Source organism: Rhipicephalus microplus, chromosome 4, assembly GCF_043290135.1.
Source record: "Rhipicephalus microplus isolate Deutch F79 chromosome 4, USDA_Rmic, whole genome shotgun sequence".
Taxonomy (NCBI): domain Eukaryota; kingdom Metazoa; phylum Arthropoda; class Arachnida; order Ixodida; family Ixodidae; genus Rhipicephalus; species Rhipicephalus microplus.
Genome location: NC_134703.1, coordinates 32972939 through 32991212, shown reverse-complemented (window position 1 = coordinate 32991212; position 18274 = coordinate 32972939). Strand labels below are relative to the sequence as shown.

The 18274-nt window shown below is 44.1% G+C and overlaps 1 protein-coding gene across 1 annotated transcript in view; it reads left to right on the top strand.

Annotated features, from left to right (window-relative positions):
* Window positions 1–18274, top strand: part of LOC119171604 (nephrin-like) — a 43177-nt gene that overhangs the window by 13031 nt on the left and 11872 nt on the right. Inside the window, exons 7-14 of the mRNA XM_075892477.1 lie at window positions 322–612; window positions 2959–3173; window positions 4183–4270; window positions 5952–6088; window positions 6747–6900; window positions 7690–7748; window positions 14903–15143; window positions 17041–17328. Of these exons, the coding sequence (XP_075748592.1) occupies window positions 322–612; window positions 2959–3173; window positions 4183–4270; window positions 5952–6088; window positions 6747–6900; window positions 7690–7748; window positions 14903–15143; window positions 17041–17328 (1473 nt within the window). The remainder of the gene's footprint in view (window positions 1–321; window positions 613–2958; window positions 3174–4182; window positions 4271–5951; window positions 6089–6746; window positions 6901–7689; window positions 7749–14902; window positions 15144–17040; window positions 17329–18274) is intronic.

Below are 18274 nucleotides of genomic sequence, written 5' to 3'. Positions count from 1 at the left end.
CCCGGACCATTTGTGTGCAGAAGATACTAGGACCTTGGGCATCTGCCTCAGTTGCGCAGAAAGCAACTAAAGCACTGCTACTTTACCTTAAGTCCACAAACCTGAGCGACCGCCTGTAGACTGTGTGTGCTCCCCGAGTGTGCTCATGATTGTGTGTACCTTCTCATCTTTCTGCAACCTCTTTTCTCCCCTTTATCCCTTCCCCAGTGCAGGGTAGCAAACCGGATGTGCGTCTGGTTAACCTCCCTGCCTTTCCTTGCATCTTTATCTCTCTCTCTCTGGTAAGAAAAAGCCCATTACCGAGTTTCTCCCCTGTCGCAGATCCACCGGGTGCTCCGGAGATCGAGGGCTACCACGAGGGCGACATCGTGCAGGTCGGGGACACGCTCACGTTGGCGTGCATCTCGCGCGGCGGCAATCCACCGGCCTCGCTCTCCTGGAGCCGGGAAGGCCGGCCTCTGAGGGCGCGCTACAAGGCGGCCTCGCGCGAGGCCACCAGCGCCTACACGTTCACCGTGACGGCAGCGGACAACAACGCCGTGTACCGATGTGAGGCCAGCAACTTGGTCACACTGCAGCCTTCGCAGGCATCGGTCACGCTCAGCGTACTCTGTGAGTATCTGTCGCGTGGCTGTGACGCTGAAGCACGCAGAATGCAAGCACTTAGATTTGAAAAAAAAAAAAACTATGCATTAGGCTGACCTGTGCTTACGAAAAAGATAAAGTCGAAGCACGCGTTCAATGGTCGCTGTACAGCGATAGCGGTGAACACAGGCGCCGACTAATCTCGTCTGTGAAATGCTTCGGCTTCTATGTCTGGCGTGGTACTAGGCTGAGCCCCGTATTCACAAACGCTCCTCGACTCAAATTTCATCCTTCACTTGACTGTGTTGAGCACTGCGCCGCTGTTTGACTGAAATTGACGTTGAACTTCTTAAGAAACGCTACAGATTATAGCCGATATGCAGTGGCTTCGTCTGCTAAAAGATGGCGCTCCGATCGACTTTTTCAAGTCAAAGTGAAGCGTTGAGTCAAGGGACGTTCTAGAATACGGCGGTAACTGCGTGTTTGTGTATGTGCGGTGTTATGTGCTATCTTTCTTTCTCTTTCCACTCTTTTTTCTTCCCCTTCCTGTTACGACATGTTGGCTAAAGGACTAGATATAGTCCGGCGCAGCGCGTACGCGGGGATTCGCTCGCAGGATTTCAAGCTGGACGGTTGTGCCCTCGCGATCTCCTACGCCAAGCGTAGCTCCCGCCGACTGGTTCGCCCTCCGCGGTCTCCTGACGCCGTGCAGCTCTCGCATTGTGGCGCCCCGCCCTTGGACTGCTTCGACCGGATCCCCACTTTCCTATCTCCTTCTTTTTTCCCCGTCGCTTGCCTGTCTATTTCTTCATCTATTTTCCTTCTATTCTTTCTATCCCTCCTTCCCCCAACCCCTATAAGGCACTGTGACGTGTCGCCTGAAGGCAGACAGAAATTAGGTGCCTTTTTCCTCTTCCTCACAACCACTACCACCACCACCACGCGTGACTTCCTGAACTGGTTAACCTCAATGCATTTCCTTCTCTACCATTTCTTCTTCTATACGTGCCTTATCGAAACTGCCAGCGTTATCACGGCTGCTCGACGGTTAAGCCTAGAAGGAACTCGGTTACTCGCGTCCTCTGCGTTATCTTAGCATAACAGTCTGAAACAATCGCGTAGTGCCTAAACATTGTGCCACGGCCTGTGATGAGTGGCTTGTGGCCGGTAATGACAAACTTGCAGCATATTCAACACCTCTCTATATTAAATTTTGTGGGTATGCATATTTCCGTTGCATAGACATTTAGGCAATATCGATTAGAACTTCTGAACGTGCCTTCTGCGATCAATATGATCATTTTATTGATGCTTCGACCATTTTTAAATACGTGAACGTACAGCTGCTTCAAAACGAAGAGGGAGAAATGTATTAATAATAATAATAATAATAATAATAATAATAATAATAATAATAATAATAATAATAATAATAATAATAATAATAATAATAATAATAATAATAATAATATTGTAATAATAATATAACAATAATAATAGCTATTATTATTATTATTATTATTATTATTATTATTATTATTATTATTATTATTATTATTATTATTATTATTATTATTATTATCGCCGGGAAACTCGGCGTGGCGGCATGCAGCGCGGAGTGTCTCTGCGGCGCGTAAACAACGGCGTGGAGGGTTTTTTACGGACAGCCGACATTTTGCTTCGAGCTTTATCAGCTATGCGATTATTAGGCATGGCTTTGTGCGGGACTTCCCTGACTAAATCCCAACAGTCGAATGCAGGACTGAACGTGCTCATCAATCGAAGTGCACGGATGTTCTTCTCATTTCACCCTCATAAAAACTCACTCTACGAGGTCGGGAATCAAACCCACGCCCTCGAATTCAGCAGGGTTACATCCAGAGGTATTCAATCATACCAGTTGCGAAATTGAGTTCCAATACCCGGACACGCAATTGTACGATGCTTCACGGGTTGACAGATGGTCACGCCATCTGGGAGCAACAACGCAAAAAAATATTGTATTTATTAGTTCAATTTTTTTCCTTCTCAAGTGACGCAACAATCTGCACGCTTTCGCCATTTCGAGCAACGGTGTACCCGGATTTCGATAAATGGAGGCTATGGGGAGTTTCGCAACTGGTGTGATTGAAGCTCTGGTATGATCTTGTTTTTCACCTGCGAAGCCACCACAAGAAATAATCGGCAGGAAGTCGCAGACAAAATTGCACTTTTTTTTTGTCTCCGTGCTTCTCTTGTGCATCTATGATGACCATAGCACAGTCATGGCTATTTGCAAAACGTGTTTGTAAAGCACGATAGGGATCTAAACATGCGCTACCTTTGGGCGAGACATACTTTCTGCCTGCGTTCGCACCCTGACCCAACCCGCAGTTCCCCCCGCTCGTGTCTTCATGACGGCGCCCAAGGAGGCCAAAGCCGGCGACCTGGTGACCGTGTCGTGCACCACGGCGCCCAGCAACCCGGCGGCCGAAGTCTCCTGGCAGCTGGACGGTCGCGCCGTGCAGCCTGCGTCCGACCAGTCCACGGTGCAGAACAAGAACGGCTGGATCACCTCTTCCAACCTCACCATCACGTTGACAAGGCAGGTATGCCCGCAGCCTTGTCAAGCAACGCTATAAGGGCCTGCTTGCTCAGCTATCTATATCTTTTTAACAGCGTGAAGCTTTTGCCGCTTACTTACCCTGCGGAGATCATGTATCTTCGCGTGAGTTCCTATGAAAGATGGATGAGAACATTCATTCGAACCACAGAAACAAATTGCACTTTCCTCATGAGTCCATTACACCAGTACCTTCAGACAAACGCCTGCAAGCACTTTTAAACCCCAGCATCCAGATTTGTCGCTTTTGTGCCAAACAGCTTTCCTCATACAGTAACAAAATGGTCACAAACTCTCAAGTGTCCAACTCCAATATTGCAGAAATAGCAAATTGATTTAAACTGCGGCTTCATTAGACGTCTATAGGCCTTTCAAGGAAATAAGCTGTCAATACGTCTTTAAGTCTGCTTTATTTATAATTTTAACATAAGTTTTTAAACGAATAACTTTCGTAGAGGGAAACACTTTTTCTTTTGGCCGAAACAGCAAGAATGCTGCAGCAGCTTCTACTTCACTGCACAGCACGTCGGTTCACGATTACCACGAGTGCCTTTTCCCTGTAGTTCTTTAAGCGGCAGGACAGGTTATCTAGAGGTCAATCAATTTTATTCGATACTTCATGAAATGTAGTCACGTTGTTCATAAATTTGTTTTTGTTTTTTTGCTTTAGAATTGTCCTGATTTGTTGGCCTAGAGTACATCGTTCTGTCATTTTGTTGTTCACATACAACCAATCCCAATCTTTCAACAGTCCTGCGTGAACCGCAGTATGAATGAATACTGAACGAAGTCGCGCCAGTGCTCGTCATGGATCTAAGTAACATCGCTGTATACAACTCAATGCTTTGTCACTCTATAATCGCCTATTAGGAAAAACGCTATTCTCCAAATGGGGCAGCTATAGTTATTGGTCATAAGGTATGACCCGAAGCACCATAGAACAAGAGGCACTCATCCAAATTTTATTATCTTGTCCTTTTTTTTTTCTCTCGCAGGATCCCGACGTCAAGTCGTTCACGTGTATAGCGGAAAACAACAAGCTGCAGGCAACAGTCGTCCAAACGGTGACCGTCAAAGTCATATGTAAGACATGATTTTTCATCAATGTCCATTTCTCCGCGGGGCTGGCGTATCCTTGTCACGCAGCCTGGCAAGGCCGCGTGTCCATTTCTCCGCGGGGCTGGCGTATCCTTGTCACGCAGCCTGGCAAGGCCGCGTCGAAAGTGATCACATCTGCAATCTTGTCACCTGGAGCCAAGTTACAGAAATTTTTGTTTGCAAGGCTTTTTGCCATTAGACGATGGCCTTCGCTAATATTACCTCCGACGCCATGATTGGCGGGAATCTACTCTTACGAGCCGTCCTCACCCAACGTCGTCTTTGTGAATTGCAGTCATTGCCTCTTATTTCCCCTCGTGCTGGGTAGAGGAAGAAAAGGAGGACCAAAGAAAGGTAGGCGCTCAGCCATAGCTGCACCTATTAGGCTGCCCTGCTCTGCACCAGAAAGGTATAGCCAACTCTTGTGGCACTTAGCGGACTGGAACTGACTCTGGTTAACCTTCCTGCCTTAAGACGCCTCCTTTCACAATGCCTTCTTTCTTTGGACCCAACAATTTGCATCCAAGAAATGTTCGTTGAAAGCCTGTTATGTACTCTTATAAAGTTTTAATAATAATCATCATCACCATCAACAACGACATCATCATCATCGTCATCGTCGTCGTCGTCGTCATCGTCGTCATCATACTTTGCACAAACGACGACTGAAGTGTTCTGTTACGTTCCAACGTGTTTGTTGCAAAATCAATTAACTGTATAGCGGATTGGATACTCGTTTTCTATACCTTATCTAACTGAAAAAAAAAACAAAGCCTAGCGTGAAATAAGAAAATAAATAAATAATAAGAAACTGAAAGAAATAAAGAAAAGACAACACAACATTCGACACTTTGGTGAGAAGAGTTCAGTTCACTTTGCAAGAAAACGTACAGTGTGGATCACTTAAACACAAATGTGTTTACAAGTGACTCAGATGTACCTTTGTCATTTTTTTCTCTTTCTTAGCTAAATAATCGGTGTTATTGATGACGTTGCCACACTGAGAAAAATTGTTCTCCAATCATATTTACTGGGAGAATTCTGGTAGATTTGCGAGGCTAATATTTTTTTGCGCGTCAGCGATTTCTTAAATGTACAACTTTTACATTTATGTTACCCGAATCGTGGCTCACACTTATCAATACACGTGAGTAAAAAATACCAAACAAATGTTTGCGTCGTTTTTTTAATGATAATGAATATTATACAATGAGGTGTCGATGTTTCCGTAATTAGTGAGTGCAGGAAAGACACGAAGGGTTGATTTTAAGTGTAGATTATTTGTGGCCGTTTGTCAAGTAGCACGCATCAAAAAAAATTTGAGCTTATATCTACCCTTGTGCTTACTTACGTAGTACTTACGGTTCTTCTGCTACGATTATCTGCAAGCTCGCATACTGCAAGTGCTGATGCGATAAGATTAGACGTGGCACTCGAAATGAATGAGCATGTTCTCTGATATTTAGGGGTGCCTGCAGTAACTTTTTTTTATTACCAAGGAATCTCTTACTGATTGGCTTCGAGATAAAAGACACGTCATCACGTCTCCAGCACTGACTGTGACGTTAAGATTATCTCTTGAGTCTTTTGACATACTGTGGTGTCGGTAACATGTCATGTCTAAACCTCGGATGAGGCGAACCGTGGCGGCTGTCTCCCTGCGCAGATCCCCCCCGCGCGCCTGTGATAATCGGCTACGACGAAGGCACCCCTATCGTGGCCAACTCGATACAGCGCATCAAGTGCGTCTCAATCGGAGGAAACCCGCTTCCATCGGTCAAGTGGTACAAGGGCACCAAGGAGGTAACGTCGACATTCTCGTCTACACATTCGCCCGGAAGGCAGCTGAAGGGCCGCATTTCGTCTGAGTACACTCGGTGTTGATTACATAAATTGCGTGACTATCACATCGTTACGTGCTTCATTTGAGGTCAAAAAAGATATTACAGCGTGGGAAGAAAAACAATATTAGACGAATGGAGGCGACACGGACTATCTTCGTCCGCTCGCGTTTTTTTTTTTTTTGTGCTGTGAACTTTTTTGGCGATGAAATACGAACACGCCCAAATTCTCACGTCAATCATTCCTTTCAAGGCAGTTGCTTAGCTGTTTCGCCCACAAAGGATAAGACGTGTATAAGCTTTATAATATTCTTTTGTTTAATTTAGTGAGTACGTAGCGTTATGTCGGCTGCTATCATTGGGACAGGACACTACGCAATAAATATATGCGTGATATCTAGAAAATATTCAGCAATCAGTCGAAACATTAAGCTGTGGACTAATCCCATGCACGGAGTATCAGCCTTGTATCAAGTATCTCGCACATTGGCCATGCAAAGCAGGCTGTTTATCTGAACCACAATTGGAGTTTAAACTGACAAACACCGTGGATCATTAACTGTAAACTGCAATGCGCAAATCTTTCTATATCGGGACCTGGTTGTTGTTTCTTTTTTCAGTACTCATCGCTGTCTACGGTCACAGGAAGCGGAGTGTCAAGTGTGTTGGAAATCATGGCTCAGCCCGACGACAATCAGGCGACGTTTCACTGCAAGGCCTCCAATTCGGCCACAACGCAACCTCTTACGACGTCAGTCAAGACGACGGTTCTGTGTAAGTGGGACTTCGTTCAACTTCGTTCATTTTCGGCTGCCGCCAGACTGTGCAAGAAAGAGAACGACTATATATACCGGATGAAATAATGTTCCAAATAACATCGCATAAGCGGGAACAACGCGCAACTGCGTCGAGAACAGAGCGAGCCGTGAACTCTCCGCCAATCAATTAAAAGGTAATTATATTAATTGACTGCAGGAAAACCAAATGCCCACTCTTTTCAGACCTTATTAACCTAAGATGCGGTTGTGCTATAGCTATATTTCGTGAGAATCTGTATGAATAGTCATGTTTATTGTCTTATCAGATTGCGGCTATTTCTGATCCCTCAGGTCCAAATAAAAACGTGTGCTTTACAAAAAGATTGACCTGTTTTACCACGTTACTCTTGTACATCAGAGTTTCGATTCTTAAAAAAAATGCTGCGCTGCTCAGTACAAGATTGCGTGTTTGGTTCCAGCTACGGTAGCTGTAGGGAAATAGAGCCGAAATGCAGAAACGCTTCGGTTGCTTGCATAGACTGCATTGCAATAACACAATGCATTTCTCATAAAATAATTACTCTGCCATAGCGTAACCCATTGCGCTGTTTCTGAACTTTAAATCCCGCATAGAACGGATGCTTCCTCTGACCTTTTTGATATTCATAAAGAAAGGAGGCTAGCTGTAAGCTGATTTTCTAGTTTTAGAGTGCTCTCTTACAGTTGTAGTTCGCACTGAGTAATTATAATTGCCTCTGCCGGGATAATGACATATAAAAATTGACGCATCATTTTTGTATCACAGTTCCTCCTAAAGTTGTTTCCATCACGGTGGTTCCCCAGACTCCCAAGGAAGGCGATACGGTGAGTGGCGCGCATTCTTAAAGCTTTACATTGTAAATATATTTACCGTACTAACTATAACGTACAGTGTAATTGTGATAGGATACAGCCACCAAAAAGGAACACAATGCTTACTTCACATTTTGACACCCCTTAAGGGAGCTTTGTTCACAGATTGTGAGTAAGGCTCCCATGTGGGTTGCCGAAACGTGAAGTTGATGATGATGATGATGACGATGATGATGATCCTTGGAACATTGGCACCTACCCACTAATATGAATCTGTCAAAAGTCAGATGAATCATACATACTGAATTTATAATTAAACATTGTGTTCTTTTTGCCTGGTGTATCCTATCACGTTTACATTAAACATTTCACCTGCGGGCAGGTAGCTGTCAAACTTTATATTTTAACTATAGAGTAAATGAGGCTCCTTGTTTAGGGACCTCCTAAAGAAAATGTGCATTTCAGTACGCTAGAAAACAAAAAGCTTGATTAATTATCAAAGCTTTTTTTTCTGTGTGCGATGTACATAAGCAAGAAATACTCTTTCATTGAGAATGCAAATACATTAGGGTACCACAGGTGTGATATTTTGAAAAGGTGTTGACGTACACCCATCTCATGCTTCACTCTTGGGCTGCCAATTATCACTTTCTTGAGGGGCGTTTTCGGGAAACCCTGCTTTCTAAATGTGAAATATTTCTTAGTGAACATTCAGCGTATTTATCTATCTATCTAGCCGCTTACGTATAGGTGCTCTCGTGGTCACCCTCTTAACTTGGCGTGAACCAAAATTAACAATAGATGGTAAGATTGTTTGATGATAGTATGCGCTAATCAAGGCATAAATAATGTCACAATATACTCGCGCACGTCGTCAAACACTTCCCGCCAGGCAGTGGCACACACATACGGGCGGGTATGTGCCGCTGGTATGCAAGTATGTGTCACAGGTGATTGACCCTTGTCGCTACCCAGGAACGATCAGAACACACATGGGCAATTTTAACACGTGAGCGTTAAGAAATACCCGACATCAGTAGCGCCGACCTAACGAAGGCACAGAATAAGAGTCGGCACTCTAGCTGGGATCGAACCAAAGCATTCTGCGCGGAAATGAAGCAGTCTACCACAGAGCTACGCCAGGTCTCGGAACTGTTCTGTTCTGTTTTAACTGTTTTGTATCTTCGTGAAACTTCAATAGTGGTTGCAGTGCCGCCTACCCAATTTTATCAAGATTACATATGTACACCTTTGATAAAGCCATCACGTCGGCTTAACGTCAATTGTGGTTAGCTACCATGCGCTGAAGTCCATTTATGTAGCAGTGTCCAGGGCCAGCATCTTCGCGAGCATCAGCACTTCACATCAGCTTCTGGCGTTGCTAATACGCATGTTCCAGATGACATCTTTGTGGAAGTACAAACAACTGATTATTCAAACATCTGCAACTCTTGAGCATACGTCTATACGTGCAACATTTGTACATATATTTAGCGTCATTTCATGACGTGTCGCTCACTAAAAAAATTGCAAAACGGTCACCTTCCCTCAGCATGCTTCGCATAACATCGATTCCCAGGTACGTGAGATCTGCCGAATTTTTTATGTTCTTTTCTTTGCGAAGTTGTGTTTCACTGTTAAGCAGGGAGCGAGAAAAGTCGTGTACGTAAGGGCTAGCGCAAGTGTGCGTTGGCTGCAACTTGCGTGCAATGTAATTTGAAAACTTACGACATCATATTTTTTTCAAACGTGTGGCTATACTAATATAAAAATATGTGGCTATACATAAAATCTTGGGTTTTCTTTTCGTTGTAGTTGTTATTGTTATTCGAAGCTTAGAAAGTGCGCATTTGTTAGGAGATCGTATTTCTTTAATCGCATATATTAGGTCAACATCACTACGGCTACCTCAGGTTGCCTGTTAACACTAGAAATATGATATAAATACGTCCACATTAGGCAAGTAAGTCGGAACAATGTGAGTGTTTTTTTCCTCTTACTCATAGCTTCTCTTTCTTTCAGTCGTTCTTTGTACGTAGTACTTACGAACTATGGCGAACCTCCTTCTATCACAATGTCACTTGTAAAGCTTGCTTCTTTACAAAAACACGCTTTGCAGGGAGAAGCCCACTTTTGTGTTGCTGTTCATATAGCGCAATACACCTAACTCTGCCTGCAACATATATTAACGCGACAGCTTTCAATAACGCCTTTCGCAGAAATACTGGTGTCGACGTCAGCGGCGACGGTGTCTTTAGTTCTGAGTGAAAAATCAGAGTTGTCCGTGGGTGAGAAATCGAGGCAGATGCGAATAAAGATACATTAAAAAGAATGTTTGATTTGAGTGGAACCAATTATTCGAATCTGCGACCACCTGATCCTTGGTGCGAAGCGTTTAACCACTTGCTCACCACTCATACGACCTCTAGCATACTAACGACAAGCTCATTTAGAGTTTCTGGTACGCACATCGCAGATTCTTCAGCGGCTTGACCCACGAGATGCTACAAAGAGCACATAGACTAACTTTTAAGGGGCACCACCCGGCTGTGTGGCCGTATTTTGTTGCGTCGAATGCATGGCTATTGGACTCGGAGGGTGGCCGCACTTTGGATTTTGTTGCGGTGAAGCCAGGCCAGTAATTGTGAAGGTGATACAAACTCGATTCGCATACACTATCACGTTTTACTTTTGAGAGCGAAGACCAAGCGTCCATCGAGCTTTTTGTTTGTTTGTTTGTTTGTTTGTTTGTTTGTTTGTTTGTTTGTTTGTTTGTTTGTTTGTTTGTTTGTTTGTTTGTAGCCTATAACATTACTGACAACTGCGCCCATCATGAGTGAGCAGAACACCTACAGCTTGAGTCCTACCTGCGTCATCGAATTTTAGGGTCGAAACAGGCAAGTTTCTTGCAAACTGGGGCGAAGCTCCTTATAGCGACCCCCGTTCGTCCCTCGTAGTCGTAGTAGTAGCCGTAGTGTGTAACCAGTCTTACATTTCGACCTCCAAGGTGGCACCGGTGAGAGATGTCTTTTGTGCGTTGTTGAACAATAAAAAATTCGCAGCGTGCGTGTTAACTAAAAAGTCGAATTCTCCTGTCTCTCATACCCCCTTAGCAGCCATTGGCATGTACATTGAGCACTATCTGACAAGAAAGGGTTGCTACGTTATAGTCGCTGGCCATAACCTCCTTGGTTTTAGAAAGGTTTAGCGAGCGTTGGGCCGCAGTGCCATGAGTACAGTGAACTAGTATATACCATGAACTCGAGGTGGTTAAAGGTTGGAAGTAGACCCGAAGCGCGAGCCGTAAAAAAGTGTGCGTGTGCCACCTCTCGTTTAGTGCTTGGAATGTCCGCTGGATGGCGGTGCATCTGCGGAATACACTCTCCATCATCCCGATCTAAAGGGTACAGCCATATCCATCCATTCGTATGATGAAAAGATGCGAGATGGTGGTACTTGGAGTGTTGAATAGATGGACGAACGGACACACAGACAGAAGCATGGACGGACTCACAGATGGCTGCACCGACGGATGGACGCATGGACGGACGCAGGGGTGGATTCATGGACGAACGCAGGGGCGGACGCACATGTGGACGTGCGGACGCACGAACTGATGCACGCACGCATGGATGGGCGAATGGACGCATGGACGGTCACTCAGACGGACGCATGGACGGACGGAAGCAAGAACGAATGGACGGACGGATGCTTTGCCCCACTCTCCATCATTCACTCCGTGGATATGCTGCCATTTTTTATGACATAGTTGGTTGGTTCGTTAAAGTAGTACCAGCATATCTTCTCCTTGGATATAAACGATATGCCGATTATAAACTGATTAGTCTAATTTGGAAGAAACAGTAAAATTTCTGTATTTTACTATTGCAAGAATTTTACTTTGCGCCTAAAAAGTTTTGTAAAAAGATACCGCCTAGCAAATATGCTTCGAAAATTGATCGCCTACACAAGTCGTACATCACTGTGAATTCTCTATTAGGTTTTACAATTTGTAAGCTAATATTTGCCAGGTAATTGTGATGTTGGTTGCTACCAGTCGGCTTTGTCTGGTAAACCTGGCCGGCAATCAGTCCACCTGAGCGACTCATTTCCATGCATAATGACCTTGCGTTGGTATTCTTTAAAGCCCCATGCAAGATTATTTCGTTCTTGCGTCAGACTTTTTGAGAATTACATTGCGAACTTTTAACCATAGCCTTTTTCAGTAATTACGGATTTCTGAGCCCTGTGTTTGAATTTTGATTATATTGAAATGCTTACGACTATGCGATGCTAATGAGGACATATTTAAAATTCTTCTGTAATATTCTGTATATTCTTGTTCTTTTTTTTCTCCATATGCAAGAACTTTTCTTCAAATAAGCTTATAGGTCGTCTGTATAATGAGAGCACTTGTTAGTTGCGCGCCCGAGGTCGAAAAGAACAGAAGATAATAGTGGAATGAAAATATTTCGCGCAAGCTCTCGCTTTATTCTTTAGCTGACTTTCGTGGGGGCATCCATATATATATATATATATATATATATATATATATATATATATATATATATATATATATATATATATATATATATAGCTCCCAATTATAGCGACAGTGTTCACAGTGAGTCACCACTCTCACTTTTATCCATCGAAAGTTCCCCTCGGTTCCTTCCCCAGACCTACAGCATGGTTAGAAGTCCACGTATCGCAGAAATGAAACCTTATTACTAAATTAAGCCAGTTGAAGTGCATACCGTATTTATACGATTGTAACTCGGCTCGATTTTAGGTCGATCCCCTCAAATGAGTCGGCAAAGCAAAGTGTGGGCGCACTTCTCTAGGGAAACGTATTTACAATACACTTCACATACAAGCAGCTAAAAAATAGAGGGCAAGTAAAACAAAGACAAAGATGGGAGCATTGACTAATAACCACTTGCTTATAAAATTGCCAGTCAGCGCTGCTTGTCTGTTTTCTTCTTTTGCTGGTCATCTGACTTTTGGAGCTGTTTTTATGTGAAATATATATCTCACCCAAGCAACCACTTTAGCTACATTTATTTACGATGTCGCTGAAGAAATCGAACTCGAATTCTGGTGCAAAGGTGGCTTCACGTCAACGTTATACACCTTGCAAAAAAGCCAGCTTTGCGGCAATGCCCAGGGTTCATATTTAGAATCCCTTCCACGAATCGGTGTGACGGGAGTGGGTTGCACGCGAGAAAATATAGTACACGCGTATCTTACAGGTAGAACCAAAACGTAAACATAATGTCATAATCATGTCACTCCATGCTTGATTTCTTGGTTGTTTTGGTTTCAGTTGTAAGTGAACTCTTTAACCTGAACTACTTTAGGTTTTGATATTAACTACACCGATATTAACTACTAATTAGGATAAAATGAGTCAACCTACACTCGTATGAATGCGGAATTACGATGGCTGAATATCAAATGATATAAGGTCTCGTATTCTAGAAGTACATCTTTACTGATTATCAACAGTCGATAAAGAGAAGTGCTCTTTCTTTTGCTCTTTACCTTTCTACAAAGAAAAAAATTGTGTGCTGTATACTGAACAGTGAGAGGACTGTCTTGAAGTAACGTCCCAGCAAAAGGACTTGTCTTCGTCAAGCCAGTGATTGCTGAAGAGCAGATGCTAAGCTAGGCATCGACATAAAAGCGTTACTGTGCTGCTGCTTCCAGACGGATGCAGTCTTATCATCGCAACAATGTGTAAACAGTCGTTTACATGTCAATCTTAGGCTGTCTAGAGCGCCTTTCCGTTCTATTAAACCAATGAGCCACTCTCCAAGGTGATCTTTCTTTAGGCCTTACAAAAGCAGAAATTTATCTCAACGACTAAGCAGAGCTTATCAGTTCGTACTTATAACATTTTCAAAGATAACGAAAACGAAAAAGAAGAACCATTTCAGCACTTAGAGCATGATAAATATGAGTTAGGAAGAAAAAATAGAAGCTTGGTTGCCCAAAGACGTTTTCATTTACGATTGAGAAATTCAAATAAGAGCTGCGCGCAAAGCGTACGAATACACGTCTCGTCAAAAGTTTCGATGAGAAAAGAAAACGAGTGGCGATAAACGCATCGTTACAGAGATACTGACACACATTTTTGAAAATGAGATTACTCCGTGACACAAGTCTCCCGTTTACAGACGTGGCTCTGAGCGAGTGCGAAACTAACTACTTGTAAGGTGTTTTATCTTGGTATTAAAGTCTATCTTAGCGATGTGCACCCATTGACATGGTCAATGGTGTTACTAAAGGTAGGATGGTGTCAGTATTGGCGATTTCACCAGCCAATCTGGCCAGCTTTGATAACGTCAGGCAATGAAGTATGCATAACTGCTGCCTGCACTTGACCAAAATATTCAACACGACTGCTTGCTCGTAATCTGTGGAACTATGCAGTGGAGCGGCCATGGGAACGTTACGACATCTTGTGCGAACCCGTATAGCGAAAAGCTCGTACCTTTTCGTGACGTCAGGGTACATTAGTAACCGAGACTAGCTATAAAAACGTGTCGTGATTCATTTTTCAGGCGCACTCACGATTATAAGCACAATTTCTTTGCATTGGAAGACTATTTGACGCAAATAAAACCACCAGCTGAACATTGTTGTGTCAGTACCTTTATAATGATGTTTTTTACAATGACATGTATTGGTGCAGTTCTGTGAAGCGATCTTATGAATCATCTTGCTAGGAAGCGCAGCCACTATTACAAAGAACACACAACACAAGCGCTTGATTGAACACAAGCGCTTGAACACACAACACAACACGCGATGATTTTGATTGTGTTAGTGCACCCTCTATCTCGCTCACGCGAAAAGAACTATGTTTTTTGGATGGGGTGATAGACAATAACGGATAGTAATGTACGGGACTGGCACGTGTGCCTTTTGTTGTCTACCTTTTATTATTCTTTTTCTTTTTTCACCCCCTTTATAAACTCTGACGTTTGTAATAAACGTTTAGTTGAAGTTAAGCGCTTGTGTTGTGTGTTTTTTGTAATAGTGGCTGCGCTTCCTAGCAAGATGGATCCTTACCAACTGGCCCGATACAATTGTTTATTGATCTTATGAAGGTGCCATCAATGAGAAAAAAACAATGTGGTCCACCATTCGTTCGCCGGTAGGTGGTGTTGACGTGCGAGTCTGGCAGTTCGAACCCGGAGAGCAGCATTCGCTGGGAGCGCGACGGTCGCAGCCTGTCCGGCCAGCACCAGAGCCGCGTGGCGGCCCCTCACGGCGGCAAGGCGACGCGCAGCCGACTTCGGCTCAACGTCACGGCGGCCGACGATGGAGCCACGTTCACCTGCCTCGCCTCCAACCAGGTTCAGCCGGCGGCCACCAGGAGCGTGGCGCTCAGAGTGCGACGTAAGGGACCCAATCTGCCGCAGTAAATAAAAGACCTCGTCACCGAACCGAGCGCCAATCACTTGCTTCGCTGTCAGTGATGTCGAATGCGCTGCACGGACGATTTACTGCGATATAAATCGCATGGACACTTTCGGCGGGTTTCTTTCTGTCGGGGTCGTCGTATCGTCCCGTATATTTATAGGTGCTCATAGGCAGTTCGCCATCACTTGAGCAACAATTTCGAGATTTGCTCATTAGGAAGTGCTCACGTGTGCCGTCTTGACAGGCATCACTGGTTTATATACGTGCTGTGCTCTCGCAGCTTAATTTATTTTGAGAAAGCAGGCTACACGAAAAGCACTTCTCACTCTGGAGCAGACGCTTGAGCCAGCGTTTTGTAGCGATACGCTAGTTCTGATCCACATGAGCTATTCGCTATCCTTTCTCCGTATAACATTCTAGTTCATGGCCATCACATTCATTCTTTAGCCCTTGAAGTGATACTGATTTTCGTAGTCGTGCTATAGCAGTAATCAATGGATTGCTTATTCGATCATTTGCCAGATGGCAGAGGTGAAAATTCGAGAACGCAGAGGTGAAAATTTGATATGAAAGGATAGGGGCATAACGCGGCAAACCTATCTAAAAAAGCTTACCTAAATGAATTATACGAGAATGATTATACGGCGACTACTGTTCCATGCCTATTTTAGGGTTTGTTTTTTCACGCACTCATGTGTCACCTTGCAATAACTATTAACCGTTTCTTTTTTTAGAACGAAAATCAGCTCACTTCGTGTGTCTCCTGTCTTAAGCACGTTCAGCTAAGACAAGTTGTGCAAGGCATACTTCTTGGCAACAGCACTTTACCTTGAGCTTAAGTCACCGATTGACTCACCGATCGTTGTGGGTGTAAGAAATAAAGGGTGTGATGAGAGAAGGCGCAGAAATGTTGTAACTAATTCAGGCCTTTTGGAACTTACACTAGCAGCTAAGAATACTGACTTTTGGACTGTTGCCTAGTGAGCATATAACAGCGTGAATATCTGTTTTGATGCTTATAATATAAACGAAAGCTTAGTACACTTCAGGACCGAGAAAATAAAAACTTGGGAAAAGTTATGGTCATTGGCGTCTGCTGGTGGTCGGTACGTTAGCGATATTAAGAGATGGTGGTGTCAACTTGTAAGGATACTGTCGATAGGGTATGTGCAAGTACGTAAAATGAACACAAATGAAAGCAGAACACGTGAGAGAAGTTCGGGCATTAGCATACGCAAGGCTGTTTGGAGACGTCACATATAGAAGTGTCCACACGTTGTGCAAACGCATTGGGTGTCGTTCCTCTGAAGTCATTCGAAGTATTCTGTTACGGCCCTTTAAAAGGACGACCCAACCACACGAATGTTTTCTGCAAAAAAAAAACAATAAAATGGTCGAAATACCTAGTCTTTGAGAGACAAGTTTAACCAACCGACACCAACTACAAAGGTCTAATAACACATACTTATTCGGGTTTAACGTCCCGAAACCGCGATATGGTTATGAGAGCCAGCGTAAAAAAAGTTCCGAAAATTTCCGCCACCTGGCCGGGTTCTCTAACGTGTACCCAAATACAAATGCACGGGCCTCGCGCATATTCGCCTACATCAAGAATCTGCTCGCCGTGGTCAGAATTCGATATTGCGACTTTCGGGTCTGCTACAGAGGCCGTCGCTATTAAACAACTCAGAGCTGGGTGCCGAAGCAGTTGGCAAGTGTGGTCGCCAAAGGCGAGAATAGCGTCGCCACGTGCCTTGCACGTCTCAAATCCGGCCGCCTCGGTGGGCCGAAATTTTCGCAGCTGCGCTTCCGCAATGACGTAAACGCAGGCGGAAATCTAACGCTGACGCGCCTCTGCTTTTGGTTTTCCCAGACAAGCCACTGTTCCTGCACCCGGCCGTGGCAAAACACGAGGTGAAGCAAGGCGACAGCGTGCTGCTGAACTTGTCCGCGAAGGCGTACCCTTCGAAGATAAGCTACGCATGGACCAAGGAAGGCGTGCCGCTGCCTCAGGAGTCGTGGCGGGAAACGCGCAGGGTTTTTCACCGCGCCTCGGCGCTCGTCATCAACAACGCGCAGAAGGACGACAGCGGGCGCTACGAATGCGAAGCCAGGAACAGCGTCGGATCGGCCAAGGTCGCCGTTGTGGTCAAGGTTCACTGTAAGTACTCCGCGATATGAGAGTGTTCCGAATGATTTCTTCGGAGACCCGCAATGTGGCCGAAGGGTTAAGAAAGAGAAAATAGACAACCACCAGCTTGTGGCACGAAGCCACGAGGAAATTTGTGCTGATTTCTCAGAAAGAAGAGCTTCTTAACTGCCGAAAAACATGCGCCACGATGGTGGCACAAACGGGTGGTTGTCTACTTTCCCTTTCTTAATATGGGATTGTGAACGGCTGGTGAATGATGCCCAAATCGCCAAACCTTCTTGGAGCGTAATTGTTGGTGAGAAAACACCTCAACCAATGTTAACGCTAGCCATTTAATTGCCGAACGCGACCTTAACATGAGAATTAGTCCCAACAAAAGGATGTATAGGGCTAGGTCGTCGCAGGAGTGCAACGCGAATCTCTTTGACAGATTCGGCGAGGCCGCTTAAGAAAAAAGAATTTAGTGCTTTGCACTAGTGGAGCCCAGCCTGCATGAACCGCAGAACTAGAGGTAGTTTCCTTGTTTCTGATTATTTTTCTATTTCTGTCTGTCCTGTTTCTTTCTCTGTCCCTGTATTTCTTGTCTCTTTCTTTCGTCTTTTGGTATTTTTATTACTTTCTCTTTCAAGCTCTTTATAACTTTTTTGTCTTTTTTCTCCATATTTATGTTCCCACTCTGTACTTTTCACTTTCGCTTCAACCGTAACTTTTTCCCCTCTTTCTTTTACTTTCTTTCGTCGATTTCTTTTCTCTTAGTATGGTGTTAACAAAAAAAAGCCGCAATACTTCGGCATGACGCTATACTTTCCATTTGACACTTGACTCTCTCTCTCTTTCTTCTTCCCTCTTCTCCTTCTCATCCCTCACTCTCCTTTCCGGCCTTCTTGATACACTTTACTTAGGGATCCATGTTTTTGAATAAATCCGAAATAGAAACCGATAAACACTTCATTTC